Here is a 25,272-nt window from a genome sequence, read left to right as displayed (position 1 = left end):
CATTTATATAATTGGATTTGACAAAATGTTCAGCTGCACGGGAAATTCAATGCGAGTATATAATATAAAGATTAAAAATAAAGAATAAAGATGTAATATAAAGATATTTAGTAACTGCTTCTCCAATAGAAATCCCTGATTATCATTCAATGTCATTATCATGGAATTGGGCTAATCTGATGCCCAACGAGTCTCAACATGTTGAGCCTATGGGTTTAAAAACTCTGTGAAACGCCTTGTCCTGCAGTACCGATCATGTCCACCAGATGTCGGTATTGTGCAGGCTCACTCTCTCAGCACAGCCCCCCCCCGGTCTGAATGAGTCACTTCCATGTGAACGGGGTTAAGTTCAGACAAATGCCTCTCAGGCAGCTCACACAGGGGCTCAAACTCCCCCCACCACAGCACTAGGCACACACACACACACAGTTCTGATAGGATACACACACACACTAGTCACTGTGTGTGTGTGTGTAAGAAAGGCAGAGACCCCAGAGCCCTGAGTTTTTCCGCCCGCTCAGGTCACATTAGGTTACGGTAATCACGCTCCAAACAGGGATGATATCATTACTAACACTTCAAACACTATGACACAAATCATGACTGATGTTCTTTTCGGAGATGTGTTTTTCCGGGTTAAGAATATCTAGAACATTCTGAGCCGGTTTTTCCAGACACAGGCTAAATCTGTGTCTGGGAAACCGGCCCTCAGATAAACAGACTAACCTGTTGAGGACAGATGCAGCACACCGTATAATATCTCCTTATGATACATGTTAAGACCTGTTGAGGTGAGCTGTCATAACAACTGATACCTTACCTGTTGAGGTGAGCTGTCATAACAACTGATACCTTACCTGTTGAGGTGAGCTGTCATAACAACTGATACCTTACCTGTTGAGGTGAGCTGTCATAACAACTGATACCTTACCTGTTGAGGAATGGGTCGGAGCTGTTGGTTGTCATGGTTCTGGCGTCCTGGCCCATCCCAGGGGACGACACAGGGTTGGGAGTCCCCCCGTCCTGCTCCATACTGACAGGTAGTTGGGTCCTCAAAGCCAGCTCCTATGAACACACAGCACACAAAGCACGTGTTAGTGGAAGTCAAGGAAACAAGTAAGAAACCTTGTCCAAGCCAGAATGGCCCGTAGGGCAGGAGTCCATCTCCTGTTTCTGTAGAGTGGACCAGAACGGCCCGTAGGGCAGGAGTCCATCTCCTGTTTCTGTAGAGTGGACCAGAACGGCCCGTAGGGCAGGAGTCCATCTCCTGTTTCTGTAGAGTGGACCAGAACGGCCCGTAGGGCAGGAGTCCATCTCCTGTTTCTGTAGAGTGGACCAGAACGGCCCGTAGGGCATGAGTCCATCTCCTGTTTCTGTAGTGTGGACCAGAACGGCCCGTAGGGCAGGAGTCCATCTCCTGTTTCTGTAGAGTGGACCAGAACGGCCCGTAGGGCAGGAGTCCATCTCCTGTTTCTGTAGAGTGGACCAGAATGGCCCGTAGGGCAGGAGTCCATCTCCTGTTTCTGTAGAGTGGACCAGAACGGCCCGTAGGGCAGGAGTCCATCTCCTGTTTCTGTAGAGTGGACCAGAACGGCCCGTAGGGCAGGAGTCCATCTCCTGTTTCTGTAGAGTGGACCAGAACGGCCCGTAGGAGAGGAGTCCATCTCCTGTAGTGAGACAGCTTGATGTCCAGTACACCCCCTGGACAAGATACTAGTCTATCACACATAGAAGGCTGTAATAGTATATTTTGGTCTGATATTGTGTATAAATGTGTCACTGTCACTTTTATGCTCCTTCAATAGCTCAGAATACACCTCAGCCCAGCTTCCAGCTGAACACACCAATATGTGTTCGGGTTGAAATAACTAAGTCCTTGTATCCCAAAGTCTCAGTCTCTGTGCGTGTGCGTGTGCGTGTGCGCGTGTGCGTGTGCGTGTGTGTGTGTGTGAGAGAGAGAGAGAGAGAGAGAGAGAGAGAGAGAGAGAGAGAGAGAGAGAGAGAGAGAGAGAGAGAGAGAGAGACAGAGAGACAGAGACAGAGACAGAGACAGAGACAGAGACAGAGACAGAGACAGAGAGAGAGACAGAGAGAGAGAGAGAGAGACAGAGAGAGAGAGAGAGAGACAGAGAGAGAGAGACAGAGACAGGGAGAGAGACAGAAACAGAGAGAGAGAGAGAGAGAGAGAGAGAGAGAGAGAGAGACAGACAGAGACAGAGACACAGAGAGAGAGAGAGAGAGAGAGAGAGAGAGACAGAGAGACACTGTAAAGAAGGGGTGTCAAACGTCTTCCATGGAGGACCTATACTATATTATACTATACCACTATACTGTATTATACTATACCACTATACTATATTATACTATACCACTATACTATATTATACTATACCACTATACTATATTATACTATACCACTATACTATACCACTATACTATGTTATACTATATTATACTATACCACTATACTATATTATACTATACCACTATACTATACCACTATACTATATTATACTATACCACTATACTATAGTATACTATACCACTATACTATACCACTATACTATGTTATACTATATTATACTATACCACTATACTATACCACTATACTGTATTATACTATACCACTATACTATATTATACTATACCACTATACTATGTTATACTATACCACTATACTATACCACTATACTATATTATACTATATCACTATACTATACCACTATACTATATTATACTATACCACTATACTATATTATACTATACCATTATACTATATTATACTATACCACTATACTATAGTATACTATACCACTATACTATACCACTATACTATGTTATACTATATTATACTATACCACTATACTATACCACTATACTGTATTATACTATACCACTATACTATATTATACTATACCACTATACTATGTTATACTATACCACTATACTATACCACTATACTATATTATACTATATCACTATACTATACCACTATACTATATTATACTATACCACTATACTATATTATACTATACCATTATACTATATTATACTATACCACTATACTATATTATACTATACTATATTATACTACTATACTATACCACTATACTATATTATACTATACCACTATACTATATTATACTTTTCAACGATACTATATTATACTATACCATATACTATATTATACTATACCACTATACTATATTATACTATACCACTATACTATATTATACTATACCACTATACTATATTATACTATACTATATTATACTACTATACTATACCACTATACTATATTATACTATACCACTATACTATATTATACTATGCCACTATACTATATTATACTATACTATATTATACTACTATACTATACCACTATACTATACTATATTATACAATACCACTATACTATATTATACTATATTATACCACTATACTATACCACTATACTATACCAATATACTATATTATACTACTATACTATATTACTATACTATATTATACTATACCACTATACTATATTATACTATACCATTATACTATACCACTATACTATATTATACTTTTCAACGATACTATATTATACTATACCACGATACTATATTATACTATACCACTATACTATATTATACTATACCACTATACTATATTATACTATACCACTATACTATATTATACTATACCACTATACTATATTATACTAGACCACTATACTATACAATACCACTATACTATATTATACAATACCACGATACTATATTATACTATACCACTATACTATATTATACTATACCACTATACTATATTATACTACTATACTATATTATACTATACCACTATATTATTCTATACTATATTATACTACGATACTATACCACTATACTATACTATATTATACTATACCACTATACTGTATTATACTATACCACTATACTATATTATACTATACCACTATACTATATTATACTATACCACTTTACTATATTATACTATACCACTATACTATATTATACTATACCACTATACTATACCACTATACTATGTAATACTATATTATACTATACCACTATACTATATTATACTATACCACTATACTATATTATACTATACCATTATACTATACCACTATACTATATTATACTATACCACTATACTATATTATACTATACCACTATACTATATTATACTATACCATTATACTATACCACTATACTATATTATACTATACCACTATACTATATTATACTATACCACTATACTATATTATACTATACCACTATACTATATTATACTATACCACTATACTATATTATACTATACCACTATACTATATTATACTATACCACTATACTATGTTATACTATATTATACTATACCACTATACTATATTATACTATACCACTATACTATACCACTATACTATATTATACTATACCACTATACTATATTATACTATACCATTATACTATACCACTATACTATATTATACTTTTCAACGATACTATATTATACTATACCACGATACTATATTATACTATACCACTATACTATATTATACTATACCACTATACTATATTATACTATACCACTATACTATATTATACTATACCACTATACTATATTATACTATACCACTATACTATATTATACTATGCCACTATACTATATTATACTACTATACTATACCACTATACTATACTATATTATACTATACCACTATACTATATTATACTATATTATACTATACCACTATACTATATTATACTATACCACTATACTATATTATACTATACTATATTATACTATACCACTATACTATACCACTATACTATACCAATATACTATATTATACTACTATACTATATTACTATACTATACCACTATACTATATTATACTATACCACTATACTATATTATACTATACCATTATACTATACCACTATACTATATTATACTTTTCAACGATACTATATTATACTATACCACTATACTGTATTATACTATACCACTATACTATATTATACTATACCACTATACTATATTATACTATACCACTATACTATATTATACTATACCACAATACTATATTATACTAGACCACTATACTATACAATACCACTATACTATATTATACAATACCACGATACTATATTATACTATACCACTATACTATATTATACTATACCACTATACTATATTATACTACTATACTATATTATACTATACCACTATATTATACTATACTATATTATACTACTATACTATACCACTATACTATATTATATTATACTATACCACTATACTGTATTATACTATACCACTATACTATATTATACTATACCACTATACTATATTATACTATACCACTATACTATATTATACTATACCACTATACTAAATTATACTATACCACTTTACTATATTATACTATACCACTATACTATATTATACTATACCACTATACTATATTATACTATACCACTATACTATATTATACTATACCACTATACTATATTATACTATACCACTATACTATACCACTATACTATACTATATTATACTACTGGTCAAGGACAGGCTACTGACCTGTGGTCTGGTGCGGAGCAGCTCCTGGTGTTTAAGTCTCAACCTCTCCTTCTCCATCTGCAGCTGTTGGAGCCTCATCTGGTTGCTGCCCCCCATGACTCCTCTGCTCTCGGGACTGGAGGGCAGTTGGCCCCCCTGCTTGCTTGGACCACTCTGGGTGATACGCTGCTGGTTCAGGCCTACAGAGGGGAGAGAGAGAGAGAAATAGCGGTTCATTATTTCACAAAGAGTATATCGGCAGGTGAAACTGACCTCGTGTCCGATCATTGTCATAACACTACAACGTAAAACTCCTACTTCTGCACGGGACTCTGGTTTCCAGACCAGTTTATCAACAGATATGACCCAAACCCCCAACTCCAGCACTGTGTCTGACAGTGTAGTGTGGGTGTAGAAGGTAGCTAGTGTGGGGCTGACAGCCCCCAGCCCCTCTGCCTGGCTGTCCCTCCTCCTGTCCTAATCCCCCTCTGCCTGCCCCCCCCCACCCCCTGTCCTAATCACCCTCTGCCTGGCTCCCCCTCCTGTCCTAATCCCCCTCTGCATGGCTCCCCTTCCCACCTGTCCTAATCCCCCTCTGCCTGGCTCCCCTCCCCTGTCCTAATCCCCCTCTGCCTGGCTCCTCCCCCAGTCCTAATCCCCCTCTGCCTGGCTCCCCTCCCCTCCTGGCATAATCCCCCTCTGCCTGGCTCCCCTCCCCCTCCTGTCCTAATCCCCCTCTGCCTGGCTCCCCTCCCCTCCTGTCCTAATCCCCTCTGCCTGGCTCCTCCCCCAGTCCTAATCCCCCTCTGCCTGGCTCCCCTCCCCCTCCTGTCATAATCCCCCTCTGCCTGGCTCCCCCCCCTCCTGTCCTAATCCCCCTCTGCCTGGCTCCCCTCCCCCTCCTGTCCTAATCCCCCTCTGCCTGGCTTCTCTCCCTCCCTGTCCTAATCCCCCTCTGCCTGGCTCCCCCTTCCTGTCCTAATCCCCTCTGCATGGCTCCCCCTTCCTGTCCTAATCCCCCTCTGCCTGGCAATAGTAATGTTTGTCCCTCTTGAGATGCCGTAACCAGAATACACTTCCTCAAAATAGTTTGAATTAATCTAAGATAACTCAAGAAATCTGGCATCAATGTCATCACATTTTTTCAGAGTTCTTAGTTGGTTTAAAATCTAACTAAACTGTTTGGTGCAGTATTTCACAATCATATATGTTTAGAACTGTTTGTGATGGGAAGTGTGGACACCTACACCCCCACCCAGTCCTGCTCCCCTCACTCCCCAACCCCCCCCCCCATCACCCTGGAAGTGTGGACACCTACACCCCCACCCAGTCCTGCTCCCCTCACTCCCCAACCCCCCCATCACCCTGGAAGTGTGGACACCTACACCCCCACCCAGTCCTGCTCCCCTCACCCCCAAGCCCCCTCCATCACCCTGGAAGTGTGGACACCTACACCCCCACCCAGACCTGCTCCCCTCACCCCCAAGCCCCCCCTCCATCACCCTGGAAGTGTGGACACCTACACCCCCACCCAGTCCTGCTCCCCTCACCCCCAAGCCCCCTCCATCACCCTGGAAGTGTGGACACCTACACCCCCACCCAGTCCTGCTCCCCTCACCCCCAAGCCCCCTCCATCACCCTGGAAGTGTGGACACCTACACCCCCACCCAGTCCTGCTCCCCTCACCCCCAAGCCCCCTCCATCACCCTAGAAGTGTGGACACCTACCACCCCCACCCAGCCCTGCTCCCCTCACCCCCAAGCCCCCTCCATCACCCTGGAAGTGTGGACACCTACCACCCCTACCCAGTCCTGCTCCCCTCACCCCCAAGCCCCCTCCATCACCCTGGAAGTGTGGACACCTACACCCCCACCCAGTCCTGCTCCCATCACCCCCAAGCCCCCTCCATCACCCTGGAAGTGTGGACACCTACACCCCCACCCAGTCCTGCTCCCCTCACCCCCAAGCCCCCCCATCACCCTGGAAGTGTGGACACCTACACCCCCACCCAATCCTGCTCCCCTCACCCCCAAGCCCCCTCCATCACCCTGGAAGTGTGGACACCTACACCCCCACCCAGTCCTGCTCCCCTCACCCCCAAGCCCCCTCCATCACCCTAGAAGTGTGGACACCTACACCCCCACCCAGTCCTGCTCCCCTCACCCCCAACCCCCCCTCCATCACCCTGGAAGTGTGGACACCTACACCCCCACCCAGTCCTGCTCCCCTCACCCCCAAGCCCCCTCCATCACCCTGGAAGTGTGGACACCTACACCCCCACCCAGTCCTGCTCCCCTCACCCCCAACCCCCCTCCATCACCCTAGAAGTGTGGACACCTACACCCCCACCCAGCCCTGCTCCCCTCACCCCCAAGCCCCCTCCATCACCCTGGAAGTGTGGACACCTACCACCCCTACCCAGTCCTGCTCCCCTCACCCCCAAGCCCCCTCCATCACCCTGGAAGTGTGGACACCTACACCCCCACCCAGTCCTGCTCCCCTCACCCCCAACCCCCTCCATCACCCTGGAAGTGTGGACACCTACACCCCCACCCAGTCCTGCTCCCCTCACCCCCAACCCCCCCATCACCCTGGAAGTGTGGACACCTACACCCCACCCGATCCTGCTCCCCTCACCCCCAAGCCCCCTCCATCACCCTGGAAGTGTGGACACCTACACCCCCACCCAGTCCTGCTCCCCTCACCCCCAAGCCCCCTCCATCACCCTGGAAGTGTGGACACCTACACCCCCACCCAGTCCTGCTCCCCTCACCCCCAACCCCCCTCCATCACCCTGGAAGTGTGGACACCTACACCCCCACCCAGTCCTGCTCCCCTCACCCCCAAGCCCCCCTCCATCACCCTGGAAGTGTGGACACCTACACCCCCACCCAGTCCTGCTCCCCTCACCCCCAAGCCCCCTCCATCACCCTGGAAGGGTGGACACCTACACCCCCACCCAGTCCTGCTCCCCTCACCCCCAACCCCCTCCATCACCCTGGAAGTGTGGACACCTACACCCCCACCCAGTCCTGCTCCCCTCACCCCCAAGCCCCCCTCCATCACCCTGGAAGTGTGGACACCTACACCCCCACCCAGTCCTGCTCCCCTCACCCCAACCCCCTCCATCACCCTGGAAGTGTGGACACCTACACCCCCACCCAGTCCTGCTCCCCTCACCCCCAACCCCCTCCATCACCCTAGAAGTGTGGACAGGATACACCCCCACCCAGTCCTGCTCCCCTCACCCCCAACCCCTCCATCACCCTGGAAGTGTGGACACCTACACCCCCACCCAGTCCTGCTCCCCTCACCCCCAACCCCCTCCATCACCCTGGAAGTGTGGACACCTACACCCCACCCAGTCCTACTCCCCTCACCCCCAACCCCCTCCATCACCCTAGAAGTGTGGACACCTACACCCCCACCCAGTCCTGCTCCCCTCACCCCCAACCCCCTCCATCACCCTGGAAGTGTGGACACCTACACCCCCACCCAGTCCTGCTAGAGGCCCTCACCAATAGCCAACCCCCTCCATCACCCTGGAAGTGTGGACACCTACACCCCACCCAGTCCTGCTCCCCTCACCCCCAACCCCCCCTCCATCACCCTAGAAGTGTGGACACCTGTCACCCCCACCCAGTCCTACTCCCCTCACCCCCAACCCCCCTCCATCACCCTGGAAGTGTGGACACCTACACCCCCACCCAGTCCTGCTCCCCTCACCCCCAACCCCCTCCATCACCCTGGAAGTGTGGACACCTACACCCCCACCCAGTCCTGCTCCCTCACCCCCAAGCCCCCTCCATCACCCTAGAAGTGTGGACACCTACACCCCCACCCAGTCCTGCTCCCCTCACCCCCAACCCCCCTCCATCACCCTGGAAGTGTGGACACCTACACCCCCACCCAGTCCTGCTCCCCTCACCCCCAACCCCCTCCATCACCCTAGAAGTGTGGACACCTACACCCCCACCCAGTCCTGCTCCCTCACCCCCAACCCCCTCCATCACCCTGGAAGTGTGGACACCTACACCCCCACCCAGTCCTGCTCCCCTCACCGCCAGGCCCCTCCATCACCCTGGAAGTGTGGACACCTACACCCCACCCAGTCCTGCTCCCCTCACCCCCAACCCCTCCATCACCCTAGAAGTGTGGACACCTACACCCCCACCCAGTCCTACTCCCCTCACCCCCAACCCCTCCATCACCCTGGAAGGGTTTGGACACACTGACCCCCACCCAGTCCTGCTCCCCCTCACCCCCAACCCCCTCCATCACCCTGGAAGTGTGGACACCTACACCCCCACCCAGTCCTGCTCCCCTCACCCCCAACCCCCCCCTCCATCACCCTAGAAGTGTGGACATTAGTCACCCCCACCCAGTCCTGCTCCCCTCACCCCCAACCCCCTCCATCACCCTGGAAGTGTGGACACCTACACCCCCACCCAGTCCTGCTCCCTCAATCCCCAACCCCCTCCATCACCCTGGAAGTGTGGACACCTACACCCCCACCCAGTCCTGCTCCCTCACCCCCAACCCCCTCCATCACCCTGGAAGTGTGGACACCTACACCCCCACCCAGTCCTGCTCCCCTAACCCCCAACCCCCTCCATCACCCTAGAAGTGTGGACACCTACACCCCCACCCAGTCCTGCTCCCCTCACCCCCAACCCCCTCCTCCATCAACCTGGAAGTGTGGACACCTACACCCCCACCCAGTCCTGCTCCCCTCACCCCCAACCCCCTCCATCACCCTGGAAGTGTGGGCACCTACACCCCCACCCAGTCCTGCTCCCCTCACCCCCAACCCCCCTCCATCACCCTGGAAGTGTGGACATACAACCCACCCAGTCCTGCTCCCCTCACCCCCAACCCCCTCCATCACCCTAGAAGTGTGTTTCTGCTCTATCCCTCTGATAGCACATATCCTGAAGGCAGGGCAGGATGCGCACACACACACACACGCACACGCACACGCACACACACACACACACACACACACACACACACACACACACACACACACACACACACACACTGGGGTGGGTGTGCAAGCTGAGAGGCTAGTAGACGAGTACTTTAAATATATAGATATGACCAGGGCAACACTGCAACTTTATTTTCTATGAAGCATGCATCAGTATTTGGCTGCTGTCAATAGAGGCTGTTGCCAGGGTGATTTGGCTGCTGTCAATAGAGGCTGTTGCCAGGGTGATTTGGCTGCTGTCAATAGAGGCTGTTGCCAGGGTGATTTGGCTGCTGTCAATAGAGGCTGTTGCCAGGGTGATTTGGCTGCTGTCAATAGAGGCTGTTGTCAGGGTGATTTGGCTGCTGTCAATAGAGGCTCTTGCCAGGGTGATTTGGCTGCTGTCAATAGAGGCTGTTGCCAGGGTGATTTGGCTGCTGTCAATAGAGGCTGTTGCCAGGGTGATTTGGCTGCTGTCAATAGAGGCTGTTGCCACGGTGATTTGGCTGCTGTCAATAGAGGCTGTTGCCAGGGTGATTTGGCTGCTGTCAATAGAGGCTGTTGCCAAGGTGATTTGGCTGCTGTCAATAGAGGCTGTTGCCAGGGTGATTTGTCTGCTGTCAATAGAGGCTGTTGCCAAGGTGATTTGGCTGCTGTCAATAGAGGCTGTTGCCAGGGTGATTTAATCTGCTGTCAATAGAGGCTGTTGCCAGGGTGATTTGTCTGCTGTCAATAGAGGCTGTTGCCAGGGTGATTTAATCTGCTGTCAATAGAGGCTGTTGCCAGGGTGATTTGGCTCTGTCAATAGAGGCTGTTGCCAGGGTGATTTGGCTGCTGTCAATAGAGGCTGTTGCCAGGGTGATTTGGCTACTGTCAATAGAGGCTGTTGCCAGGGTGATTTGGCTGCTGTCAATAGAGGCTGATCTCGATAAGAGGAGAAGAGAGAAAGAATACACGATCAATTTAAAAGGGTTTGTTGGCAAGACACTGACAACCAAGACATACTAAAAGTTAGGAGACAGATGTGAGTACGTTTACATGCACAGTAGTACTTGGATATGAAACTGGTTATGGCAGAAGGCTGAGTATGGCATTAGTCATGTAAACACCATTCTCTGCTCATCTTAATCTATAGGAGTAGTTCCCTACCCCTGAGTATGGCATTAGTCATGTAAACACCATTCTCTGCTCATCTTAATCTATAGGAGTAGTTCCCTACCCCTGAGTATGGCATTAGTCATGTAAACACCATTCTCTGCTCATCTTAATCTATAGGAGTAGTTCCCTACCCCTGAGTATGGCATTAGTCATGTCAACACCATTCTCTGCTCATCTTAATCTATAGGAGTAGTTCCCTACCCCTGAGTATGGCATTAGTCATGTAAACACCATTCTCTGCTCATCTTAATCTATAGGATAGTTCCTACCCCTGAGTATGGCATTAGTCATGTAAACACCATTCTCTGCTCATCTTAATCTATAGGAGTAGTTCCCTACCCCTGAGTATGGCATTAGTCATGTAAACACCATTCTCTGCTCATCTTAATCTATAGGAGTAGTTCCCTACCCCTGAGTATGGCATTAGTCATGTAAACACCATTCTCTGCTCATCTTAATCTATAGGAGTAGTTCCCTACCCCTGAGTATGGCATTAGTCATGTAAACACCATTCTCTGCTCATCTTAATCTATAGGAGTAGTTCCCTACCCCTGAGTATGGCATTAGTCATGTAAACACCATTCTCTGCTCATCTTAATCTATAGGAGTAGTTCCCTACCCCTGAGTATTGCATTAGTCATGTAAACACCATTCTCTGCTCATCTTAATCTATAGGTGTAGTTCCCTACCCCTGAGTATTGCATTAGTCATGCAGGTGTATATTTTTAGGAGGATTTGCGATGGAAAATATATGTTGTGAATTAAAAAAAGAAAGCCTGTGTATTTGTCAGATTGATGTGTCAATAAAATATACAATTTATTATTATTTTTTATTTTAATGATCCTTAGTGGTCTATAATGGAAAGTGTTTAGGAAAATGTGCCGGTTACTCTGCTGCTGGCCCCACACAGCCACTGGAAAAGATGAGACAAGCATGACATCATCAAGCAGCTGCCAACAAGGTGTCAACTTCTGTGCTGAAGTGCTGAGATAGCAGACGGGACAGAAAACACACAGTGCTGAGATAGCAGACGGGACAGAAAACACACAGTGCTGAGATAGCAGACTGGACAGAAAACACACAGTGCTGAGATAGCAGACTGGACAGAAAACACACACAGTGCTGAGATAGCAGACTGGACAGAAAACACACACAGTGCTGAGATAGCAGACGGGACAGAAAACACACAGTGCTGAGATAGCAGACTGGACAGAAAACACACACAGTGCTGAGATAGCAGACTGGACAGAAAACACACACAGTGCTGAGATAGCAGACTGGACAGAAAACACACACAGTGCTGAGATAGCAGACTGGACAGAAAACACACACAGTGCTGAGATAGCAGACTGGACAGAAAACACACACAGTGCTGAGATAGCAGACTGGACAGAAAACACACACAGTGCTGAGATAGCAGACTGGACAGAAAACACACAGTGCTGAGATAGCAGACTGGACAGAAAACACACACAGTGCTGAGATAGCAGACTGGACAGAAAACACACAGTGCTGAGATAGCAGACTGGACAGAAAACACACACAGTGCTGAGATAGCAGACAGCAGGTCCCTTCTGAACCCAGGCAGGTCCCTTCTGAACCCAGGCAGGTCCCTCCTGAACCCAGACAGGTCCCTCCTGAACCCAGACAGGTCCCTCCTGAACCCAGACAGGTCCCTCCTGAACCCAGACAGGTCCCTCCTGAACCCAGATAGGTCCCTCCTGAACCCAGACAGGTCCCTCCTGAACCCAGACAGGTCCCTCCTGAACCCAGACAGGTCCCTCCTGAACCCAGGCAGGTCCCTTCTGAACCCAGACAGGTCCCTCCTGAACCCAGACAGGTCCCTCCTGAACCCAGACAGGTCCCTCCTGAACCCAGACAGGTCCCTCCTGAATCCAGCCCCAGACAGGTCCCTCCTGAACCCAGGCAGGTCCCTCCTGAACCCAGACAGGTCCCTTCTGAACCCAGACAGGTCCCTCCTGAACCCAGACAGGTCCCTCCTGAACCCAGACAGGTCCCTCCTGAACCCAGAGAGGTCCCTCCTGAACCCAGACAGGTCCCTCCTGAACCCAGACAGGTCCCTCCTGAACCCAGACAGGTCCCTCCTGAACCCAGAGAGGTCCCTTCTGAACCCAGACAGGTCCCTCCTGAACCCAGACAGGTCCCTCCTGAACCCAGAGAGGTCCCTCCTGAACCCAGACAGGTCCCTCCTGAACCCAGACAGGTCCCTCCTGAACCCAGACAGGTCCCTCCTGAACCCAGAGAGGTCCCTCCTGAACCCAGACAGGTCCCTCCTGAACCCAGACAGGTCCCTCCTGAACCCAGACAGGTCCCTCCTGAACCCAGAGAGGTCCCTTCTGAACCCAGACAGGTCCCTCCTGAACCCAGACAGGTCCCTCCTGAACCCAGAGAGGTCCCTCCTGAACCCAGACAGGTCCCTCCTGAACCCAGACAGGTCCCTCCTGAACCCAGACAGGTCCCTCCTGAACCCAGGCAGGTCCCTTCTGAACCCAGACAGGTCCCTCCTGAACCCAGACAGGTCCCTCCTGAACCCAGACAGGTCCCTCCTGAACCCAGACAGGTCCCTCCTGAACCCAGAGAGGTCCCTCCTGAACCCAGACAGGTCCCTCCTGAACCCAGACAGGTCCCTCCTGAACCCAGACAGGTCCCTCCTGAACCCAGGCAGGTCCCTTCTGAACCCAGACAGGTCCCTCCTGAACCCAGATAGGTCCCTCCTGAACCCAGACAGGTCCCTCCTGAACCCAGACAGGTCCCTCCTGAACCCAGAGAGGTCCCTCCTGAACCCAGACAGGTCCCTCCTGAACCCAGCCCCAGACAGGTCCCTCCTGAACCCAGAGAGGTCCCTCCTGAACCCAGACAGGTCCCTCCTGAACCCAGACAGGTCCCTCCTGAACCCAGACAGGTCCCTCCTGAATCCAGCCCCAGACAGGTCCCTCCTGAACCCAGACAGGTCCCTCCTGAACCCAGACAGGTCCCTCCTGAATCCAGCCCCAGACAGGTCCCTCCTGAACCCAGACAGGTCCCTCCTGAATCCAGCCCCAGAGAGGTCCCTCCTGAACCCAGACAGGTCCCTCCTGAACCCAGAGAGGTCCCTCCTGAACCCAGACAGGTCCCTCCTGAACCCAGACAGGTCCCTCCTGAACCCAGACAGGTCCCTCCTGAACCCAGAGAGGTCCCTCCTGAACCCAGACAGGTCCCTCCTGAACCCAGACAGGTCCCTCCTGAACCCAGAGAGGTCCCTCCTGAACCCAGACAGGTCCCTCCTGAACCCAGAGAGGTCCCTCCTGAACCCAGACAGGTCCCTCCTGAACCCAGACAGGTCCCTTCTGAACCCAGAGAGGTCCCTCCTGAACCCAGACAGGTCCCTCCTGAACCCAGAGAGGTCCCTCCTGAACCCAGACAGGTCCCTCCTGAACCCAGACAGGTCCCTCCTGAACCCAGAGAGGTCCCTCCTGAACCCAGACAGGTCCCTCCTGAACCCAGACAGGTCCCTTCTGAACCCAGACCCAGAGCACTCAAGCTTTTTTCTCTGCTCACCTTGTCCTCTCATTTTAAAGGGGAACACAACACAGGATTATCCCTGCCCGGCATTCTCCCAGCTTTCACACTCATGAAATTGTAGGAAATTAGCTGCAAAAAATGTACTATTTTCCCTCAGCTCCATGGCAAAATGTAGAGATTTGCAGAATTGCAGGATATTAGCTTTGAAACTGCTACATTTTCTCTCCGCCGCCAAGATATTTTTGACTTATTCTTTGGTGTGTGTATGTTTTTTTTCATGGCTCAACCCCCTAGCCTGCCTGCCTCCCGGCCTGCTCTGCGATGGGGCCTCACGCAGGGGGAGAAGAGAGTAGAGACAGCCCCAGCCGACTACAGCCCTCAGTCATTAAAGGAGCTCTGCTGCTTTTTCTTGTCAGAGCTCAAATTAGCCTCCATTATCAAAGCAGCTGGCTTCTGATTGGACAGACCTACGTAGCAGTGCAACAGTCGACAGCTCTCATATAGCCTGCAATGTAAAACCATTACAATACACAGAGACACAGGGATTACAAAAGCAACGCCACTGTTTTTAATACATTCAATCAAATTAGATGCAAAACATTTGTCTTTACCAAATGTACAGTCATTCCAAAAGCACCTTCCTGAAACTACATACAATATAAGACAATGAGATGAGTGGATGTTGAACTGACTGTCGAATCAAATAATACTGTACTATAGATATCACTACTGGAAAACAAAAAACCTGTTGCTTGCTGCACAGATTGAAACCCTCCCTCCCTCCCTCCCCCCTCCCTCTCCCCCTCCCTCTCCCCCTCCCTCTCCCCCTCCCTCTCCCCCTCCCTCCCTCCCTCCCTCCCTCCCTCCCCCTCCCTCCCTCCCTCCCTCCCCCTCCCTCCCTCCCTCCCTCCCTCCCTCCCTCTCCTCTCCTCCCTCCCTCCCTCCCTCCCCTCCCTCCCTCCCTCCCTCCCTCCCTCTCCCTCTCCCTCTCTCTCTCTCTCTCTCTCTCTCTCTCTCTCTCTCTCTCTCTCTCTCCCTCCCTCCCTCTCTCTCTCTCTCTCTCTCTCTCTCTCTCTCTCTCTCTCTCTCTCTCTCTCTCTCTCTCTCTCTCTCTCTCTCTCTCTCTCTCTCTCTCTCTCTCTCTCTCTCTCTCTCTCTCTCTCTCTCTCTCTCTCTCTCTCTCTCTCTCTCTCTCTCTCTCTCAGGGCCCACCAGGCTGCTGCATTCAAGACTTATAAATCTTCAAAGAGCTTAACCCAGCTCCTCCCTCCCCACTCCTTCCTCCTACTCCACCACTCAGGGCCCCCCTCACCTGCATTCACTTATAAATCTTCACTCTCTCTCTCTCTCTCTCTCTCTCTCTCTCTCTCTCTCTCTCTCTCTCTCTCTCTCCCTCCTCTCTCTCTCTCTCTCTCTCTCTCTCTCTCTCTCTCTCTCTCTCTCTCTCTCTCTCTCTCTCTCTCTCTCTCTCTCTCTCTCTCTCTCTCTCTCTCTCTCTCTCTCTCTCTCTCTCTCTCTCTCTCTCTCTCTCTCTCTCTCTCTGTCTCTCTGTCTCTCTCTGTCTCTCTCTCTCTGTCTCTCTCTCTCTGTCTCTCTGTCTGTCTCTCTGTCTCTCTATCTCTCTGTGTGTTTTTCCCTTCTTGTCCTTGATCACATATTTACATGCACAAAAATACTCTGGCAAACTGAGTGCCCTGCTGTGGTTTGGATATAATGCAACAATTAAACAAGACAACAGGCTGTGTTGTGTGTGTATTGTGTGTTGGGCAGAGAGAGACAGGGAGGCAGAGAGAGACAGGGAGGCAGAGAGAGACAGGGAGGCAGAGAGAGACAGGGAGACATATCGTATATGGGATGGGGTATTTCAAATACTAACGGAATGACTTTCAATACTGTTAAAAAAATTAAAACAGGGTACCCCTGTCTCGTGAGGGCTGAGGGGGTACGTGCTACACCCCTGTCTCGTGAGGGCTGATGGGGTACGTGCTACACCCCTGTCTCGTGAGGGCTGAGGGGGTACGTGCTACACCCCTGTCTCGTGAGGGCTGAGGGGGTACGTGCTACACCCCTGTCTCGTGAGGGCTGATGGGGTACGTGCTACACCCCTGTCTCGTGAGGGCTGAGGGGGTACGTGCTACACCCCTGTCTCGTGAGGGCTGAGGGGGTACGTGCTACACCCCTGTCTCGTGAGGGCTGAGGGGGTACGTGCTACACCCCTGTCTCGTGAGGGCTGAGGGGGTACGTGCTACACCCCTGTCTCGTGAGGGCTGAGGGGGTACGTGCTACACCCCTGTTTATAACTATGAGAAATCTAAGATGTGTCAAACAAACAGCGTCCAACCCGGGTGAGCTTCCCTAGCGAACAGGCTCATTAATGAAGGGGCGTCTCCTCGAGGCACTGAGCCAGAGTTAATTAGTCAGTGACTTGAGCAGGACCCATCATCTCTCTGAACCCACTCACACACTTTCCTATCCTTGTGGGGACTAAACAATTAATTCCAATTCAAAATCCTATGTTCCCTAATCGTTACCCTTAACCCTGACCTCAATTGTAACCCTAACGCTAACCCTTGACCCTTAACCCTAACCCCTAAGCCTAAAATAGCATTTTTCCTTTTGGGTAAAATGTCCCCACTTGTCAGAATGTTGTTTTGTTATCGTTGTGAAGAGTTCTGGTCGCCACAAGGAGAGTAAAACCAAAAAGATACACACACTCACGTCCACACACACGTCAACAAACACACACACTCACGTCCACAAACACACACACTCACGTCCACACACACGTCAACAAACACACACACACACGTCCACAAACACACACACTCACGTCCATAAACACACACACTCACGTCCACAAACACACATACTCACGTCCACAAACACACACGTCAACAAACACACACACACACGACAACAAACACACACACTCACGTCCACAAACACACACACTCACGTCCACAAACACACACACTCACTTCCACAAACACACACACTCACGTCCACAAACACACACGCACACACACACGTCCACAAACACACACACACACGTCCACAAACACATACACTCACGTCCACAAACACACACACACACACTTACGTCAACACACACACACACACACACACACACACACACACACACACACACACACACACACACACACACACACACACACACACACACACACACACACACACACACACACACACACACACACACACACATCCACAAGCACTCACGTCAACAAACACACACACACACACTCACATCCACAAACACTCACGTCAACAAACACACACACACACACACACACTCACATCCACAAACACACACACTCACGTCCACAAACACACACACTCACGTCCACAAACACACACACACACTCACGTCCACAAACACACACACTCACGGGGAGGGGACCTTCCTGGCACACTGAGGGATAAGCCCTGGCTGGAGGGAACGTAGCAGAGTGAGACTTCACACCAGCTGGTTCAGGAGGGACCTGTCGTAACAGTGCTATAATCTAGTCCGTTCCTGATAAAAATCACTCAATCACTCCTGTCCTGTCTTGTCCTGCTTGTAAATGTATATCTAAATATATATATATATATATATATATATATATATATATATATATATATATATATACACACACAGACACATATCATGGTAAATGTATATCTAAATATATATATATATATATATATACACACAGAAACATCATGGTAAATGTATATCTAAATATATATATATATATATATATATATATACACACAGACACATATCATGGTAAATGTACTCTGTATTTTGTTGAAGCACCTTTGGCAGTGATTACAGCCTCAAGTCTCCTCGGGTATGACGCTACAAGCTTGGCGCACCTAGTCTCCCAGTCCCTGCCGCTGAAAAACATCCACACAGCATGGTGCTGCCATCACCATGCTTCACCGTAGGAATGGTGTCAGGTTCCTCCAGACGTGATTCTTGGCATTCAGGCCAAAGAGTTCAATGTTGGTTTCATCAGACCAGAAAATCTTGTTTCTCACCATCTGAGAGTCCTTTAGGTGCCTTTTGGCAAACTCAAAGCGGGCTGTCATGTACCTTTTACTGAGGATTGGCTTCCTTCTGGCCACTCTACCAAAAAGGCCTGATTGGTGGAGTGTTGCAGAGATGGTTGTCCTTCTGGAAGGTTCTCCCTTCTCCACAGAGGAACTCTGGAGCTCTGTCAGAGTGACCATCGGGTTCTTGGTCAGGGAGGAAGCCACTCCTCAGTAAAAGGTACATGACAGCCCGCTTTGAGTTTGCCAAAAGGCACCTAAAGGACTCTCAGATGGTGAGAAACAAGATTTTCTGGTCTGATGAAACTAACATTGAACTCTTTGGCCTGAATGGAAACAGGATGCTCCTGAGCTCAATTTTGAGTTTCAAAGCGAAGCGTCTGAATACTTATGTAAATAATGTATTTATATTTTGAATTTTTAATACATTTGCAAAAATGTCTAAAACACTGTTTTATGCTTTGTCATTATGGGGTATTGTGATGTCATTATAGGGTATTGTGATGTCATTACAATACCCCATAATAATTACAATATGTAGGTACTGTATGTAGTGTATACTATGTAGGTACTGTATGTGGTGTATACTATGTAGGTACTGTATGTTGTGTGTACTATGTAGGTACTGTATGTAGTGTGTACTATGTAGGTACTGTATGTAGTGTATACTATGTAGGTACTGTATGTAGTGTATACTATGTAGGTACTGTATGTAGTGTGTACTATGTAGGTACTGTATGTTGTGTATACTATGTAGGTACTGTATGTAGTGTATACTATGTAGGTACTGTATGTAGTGTGTACTATGTAGGTACTGTATGTTGTGTATACTATGTAGGTACTGTATGTAGTGTATACTATGTAGGTACTGTATGTAGTGTATACTATGTAGGTACTGTATGTAGTGTATACTATGTAGGTACTGTATGTAGTGTGTACTATGTAGGTACTGTATGTTGTGTGTACTATGTAGGTACTGTATGTTGTGTATACTATGTAGGTACTGTATGTAGTGTGTACTATGTAGGTACTGTATGTTGTGTGTACTATGTAGGTACTGTATGTAGTGTATACTATGTAAGTACTGTATGTAGTGTGTACTATGTAGGTACTATATGTAGTGTATACTATGTAGGTACTGTATGTAGTGTATACTATGTAGGTACTGTATGTTGTGTGTACTATGTAGGTACTGTATGTAGTGTATACTATGTAAGTACTGTATGTAGTGTGTACTATGTAGGTACTGTATGTAGTGTATACTATGTAGGTACTGTATGTAGTGTATACTATGTAGGTACTGTATGTAGTGTATACTATGTAGGTACTGTATGTAGTGTATACTATGTAGGTACTGTATGTGGTGTATACTATGTAGGTACTGTATGTAGAGTATACTATGTAGGTACTGTATGTAGTGTATACTATGTAGGTACTGTATGTAGTGTATACTATGTAGGTACTGTATGTAGTGTGTACTATGTAGGTACTGTATGTTGTGTGTACTATGTAGGTACTGTATGTTGTGTGTACTATGTAGGTACTGTATGTAGTGTATACTATGTAGGTACTGTATGTAGTGTATACTATGTAGGTACTGTATGTTGTGTATACTATGTAGGTACTGTATGTAGTGTGTACTATGTAGGTACTGTATGTAGTGTATACTATGTAGGTACTGTGTGTAGTGTATACTATGTAGGTACTGTATGTAGTGTATACTATGTAGGTACTGTATGTAGTGTATACTATGTACGTACTGTATGTAGTGTATACTATGTAGGTACTGTATGTTGTGTATACTATGTAGGTACTGTATGTTATGTAGGTACTGTATGTAGTGTATACTATGTAGGTACTGTATGTAGTGTATACTATGTAGGTACTGTCATTCTGGATTAGAAGCTATTCTAAATAACCTAAATGTAGATGACTGGAAGACGAGGACAGAGACCCCAACAGGATGGTCTGATCAGCACCGCCATTACACTGTAGTCTACAGCTGACCCCTGAGCACATTAAACTGTAGTCTACAGCTGACCCCTGAGCACATTAAACTGTAGTCTACAGCTGACCCCTGAGCACATTAAACTGTAGTCTACAGCTGACCCCTGAGCACATTAAACTGTAGTCTACAGCTGACCCCTGAGCACATTAAACTGTAGTCTACAGCTGACCCCTGAGCACATTAAACTGTAGTCTACAGCTGAACCCTGAGCACACTAAACTGTAGTCTACAGCTGACCCCTGAGCACACTAAACTGTAGTCTACAGCTGACCCCTGAGCACACTAATCTGTAGTCTACAGCTGACCCCTGAGCACACTAAACTGTAGTCTACAGCTGACCCCTGAGCACATTAAACTGTAGTCTACAGCTGACCCCTGAGCACATTAAACTGTAGTCTACAGCTGACCCCTGAGCACATTAAACTGTAGTCTACAGCTGACCCCTGAGCACATTAAACTGTAGTCTACAGCTGACCCCTGAGCACATTAAACTGTAGTCTACAGCTGACCCCTGAGCACATTAAACTGTAGTCTACAGCTGACCCCTGAGCACATTAAACTGTAGTCTACAGCTGCACATTAAACCCTGAGCACACATTAAACTGTAGTCTACAGCTGACCCCTGAGCACACTAAACTGTAGTCTACAGCTGACCCATTAAACTGAGCTGACCCCAGCACTAAACTGTAGTCTACAGCTGACCCCTGAGCACATTAAACTGTAGACAGCTGACCCCAGCACATTAAACTGTAGTCTAGCTGACCCCTGAGCACATTAAACTGTAGTCTACAGCTGACCCCTGAGCACATTAAACTGTAGTCTACAGCTGACCCCTGAGCACATTAAACTGTAGTCTACAGCTGACCCCTGAGCACACTAAACTGTAGTCTACAGCTGACCCCTGAGCACACTAAACTGTAGTCTACAGCTGACCCCTGAGCACATTAAACTGTAGTCTACAGCTGACCCCTGAGCACATTAAACTGTAGTCTACAGCTGACCCCTGAGCACATTAAACTGTAGTCTACAGCTGACCCCTGAGCACATTAAACTGTAGTCTACAGCTGACCCCTGAGCACATTAAACTGTAAACTGAGCACATTAAACTGTAGTCTACAGCTGACCCCTGAGCACATTAAACTGTAGTCTACAGCTGACCCCTGAGCACATTAAACTGTAGTCTACAGCTGACCCCTGAGCACATTAAACTGTAGTCTACAGCTGACCCCTGAGCACATTAAACTGTAGTCTACAGCTGACCCCTGAGCACATTAAACTGTCTACAGTCTGAGCACACAGCTGACCCCTGAGCACCCTGAGCACATTAAACTGTAGTCTACAGCTGACCCCTGAGCACATTAAACTGTAGTCTACAGCTGACCCCTGAGCACATTAAACTGTAGTCTACAGCTGACCCCTGAGCACATTAAACTGTAGTCTACAGCTGACCCCTGAGCACATTAAACTGTAGTCTACAGCTGACCCCTGAGCACATTAAACTGTAGTCTACAGCTGACCCCTGAGCACATTAAACTGTAGTCTACAGCTGACCCCTGAGCACATTAAACTGTAGTCTACAGCTGACCCCTGAGCACATTAAACTGTAGTCTACAGCTGACCCCTGAGCACATTAAACTGTAGTCTACAGCTGACCCCCCTAGAGCACACATTAAACTGTAGTCTACAGCTGACCCCTGAGCAGCACATTAAACTGTAGTCTACAGCTGACCCCTGAGCACATTAAACTGTAGTCTACAGCTGACCCCTGAGCACATTAAACTGTAGTCTACAGCTGACCCCTGAGCACATTAAACTGTAGTCTACAGCTGACCCCTGAGCACTGATTAAACTAGTAGTCTGAGCACATTAAGCTGAGCCCCTGAGCACATTAAACTGTAGTCTACAGCTGACCCCATTAAACTAGTCTACAGCACATTAAACTGTAGTCTGACAGCTGACCCCTGAGCACATTAAACTGTAGTCTACAGCTGACCCCTGAGCACATTAAACTGTAGTCTACAGCTGACCCCTGAGCACATTAAACTGTAGTCTACAGCTGACCCCTGAGCACATTAAACTGTAGTCTACAGCTGACCCCTGAGCACATTAAACTGTAGTCTACAGCTGACCCCTGAGCACATTAAACTGTAGTCTACAGCTGACCCCTGAGCACATTAAACTGTAGTCTACAGCTGACCCCTGAGCACATTAAACTGTAGTCTACAGCTGACCCCTGAGCACATTAAACTGTAGTCTACAGCTGACCCCTGAGCACATTAAACTGTAGTCTACAGCTGACCCCTGAGCACATTAAACTGTAGTCTACAGCACATTAAACTGAGTCTACCCTGAGCACATTAAACTGTAGTACAGCTACAGCTGACCCCTGAGCACATTAAACTGTAGTCTACAGCTGACCCCTGAGCACATTAAACTGTAGTCTACAGCTGACCCCTGAGCACATTAAACTGTAGTCTACAGCTGACCCCTGAGCACATTAAAAACTGTAGTCTACAGCTGACCCCTGAGCACATTAAACTGTAGTCTACAGCTGACCCCTGAGCACATTAAACTGTAGTCTACAGCTGACCCCTGAGCACATTAAACTGTAGTCTACAGCTGACAGTCTACAGCTGACCCTGAGCACATTAAACTGTAGTCCCCTGAGCACATTAAACTGTAGTCTACAGCTGACCCCTGAGCACATTAAACTGTAGTCTACAGCTGACCCCTGAGCACATTAAACTGTAGTCTACAGCTGACCCCTGAGCACATTAAACTGTAGTCTACAGCTGACCCCTGAGCACATTAAACTGTAGTCTACAGACCCCTGAGCACATTAAACTGAGCACATTAAACTGTAGTCTACAGCTGACCCCTGAGCACATTAAACTGTAGTCTACAGCTGACCCCTGAGCACATTAAACTGTAGTCTAAACAGCTGACCCCTGAGCACATTAAACTGTAGTCTACAGCTGACCCCTGAGCACATTAAACTGTAGTCTACAGCACATTAAACTGAGCCCCTGAGCACATTAAACTGTAGTCTCTGACAGCACATTAAACTGAGCCCCTGAGCACATTAAACTGTAGTCTACAGCTGACCCCTGAGCACATTAAACTGTAGTCTACAGCTGACCCCTGAGCACATTAAACTGTAGTCTACAGCTGACCCCTGAGCACATTACTAGTCTACAGCTGACCCCTGAGCACATTAAACTGTAGTCTACAGCTGACCCCTGAGCACATTAAACTGTAGTCTGACAGCTGACTGACCCCTGAGCACATTAAACTGTAGTCTACAGCTGACCCCTGAGCACATTAAACTGTAGTCTACAGCTGACCCCTGAGCACATTAAACTGTAGTCTACACAGCTGACCCCTGAGCACATTAAACTGTAGTCTACAGCTGACCCCTGAGCACATTAAACTGTAGTCTACAGCTGACCCCTGAGCACATTAAACTGTAGTCTACAGCTGACCCCCCCTGAGCACATTAAACTGTAGTCTACAGCTGACCCCTGAGCACATTAAACTGTAGTCTACAGCTGACCCTGAGCACATTAAACTGTAGTCTACAGCTGACCCCTGAGCACATTAAACTGTAGTCTACAGCTGACCCCTGAGCACATTAAACTGTAGTCTACAGCTGACCCCTGAGCACATTAAACTGTAGTCTACAGCTGACCCCTGAGCACATTAAACTGTAGTCTACAGCTGACCCCTGAGCACATTAAACTGTAGTCTAAACAGCTGACCCCTGAGCACATTAAACTGTAGTCTACAGCTGACCCCTGAGCACATTAAACTGTAGTCTACAGCTGAGCCCCTGAGCACATTAAACTGTAGTCTACAGCTGACCCCTGAGCACATTAAACTGTAGTCTACAGCTGACCCCTGAGCACATTAAACTGTAGTCTACAGCTGACCCCAGCACATTAAACTGTAGTCTACAGCCCCTGAGCACATTAAACTGTAGTCTACAGC

General features: G+C 47.4%; 1 protein-coding gene across 2 annotated transcripts in view; it reads right to left on the bottom strand.

Moving 5' to 3' along the window:
* The window catches only part of yap1 (Yes1 associated transcriptional regulator), an 82,352-nt gene that overhangs the window by 6,025 nt on the left and 51,055 nt on the right, over positions 1-25,272 (bottom strand). For both annotated transcript variants that reach the window (XM_046293596.1, XM_046293595.1), the window contains exons 5-6: positions 5,593-5,771; positions 932-1,065 (exon numbers count right to left, since the gene is read on the bottom strand). In XM_046293596.1, coding sequence (XP_046149552.1) covers positions 932-1,065; positions 5,593-5,771 — 313 coding nt within the window. The remainder of the gene's footprint in view (positions 1-931; positions 1,066-5,592; positions 5,772-25,272) is intronic.

Source organism: Oncorhynchus gorbuscha, linkage group LG13, assembly GCF_021184085.1.
Source record: "Oncorhynchus gorbuscha isolate QuinsamMale2020 ecotype Even-year linkage group LG13, OgorEven_v1.0, whole genome shotgun sequence".
In the NCBI taxonomy this organism is placed as follows: Eukaryota; Metazoa; Chordata; class Actinopteri; order Salmoniformes; family Salmonidae; genus Oncorhynchus; species Oncorhynchus gorbuscha.
This window is presented reverse-complemented; position numbering and strand designations above follow the sequence as displayed.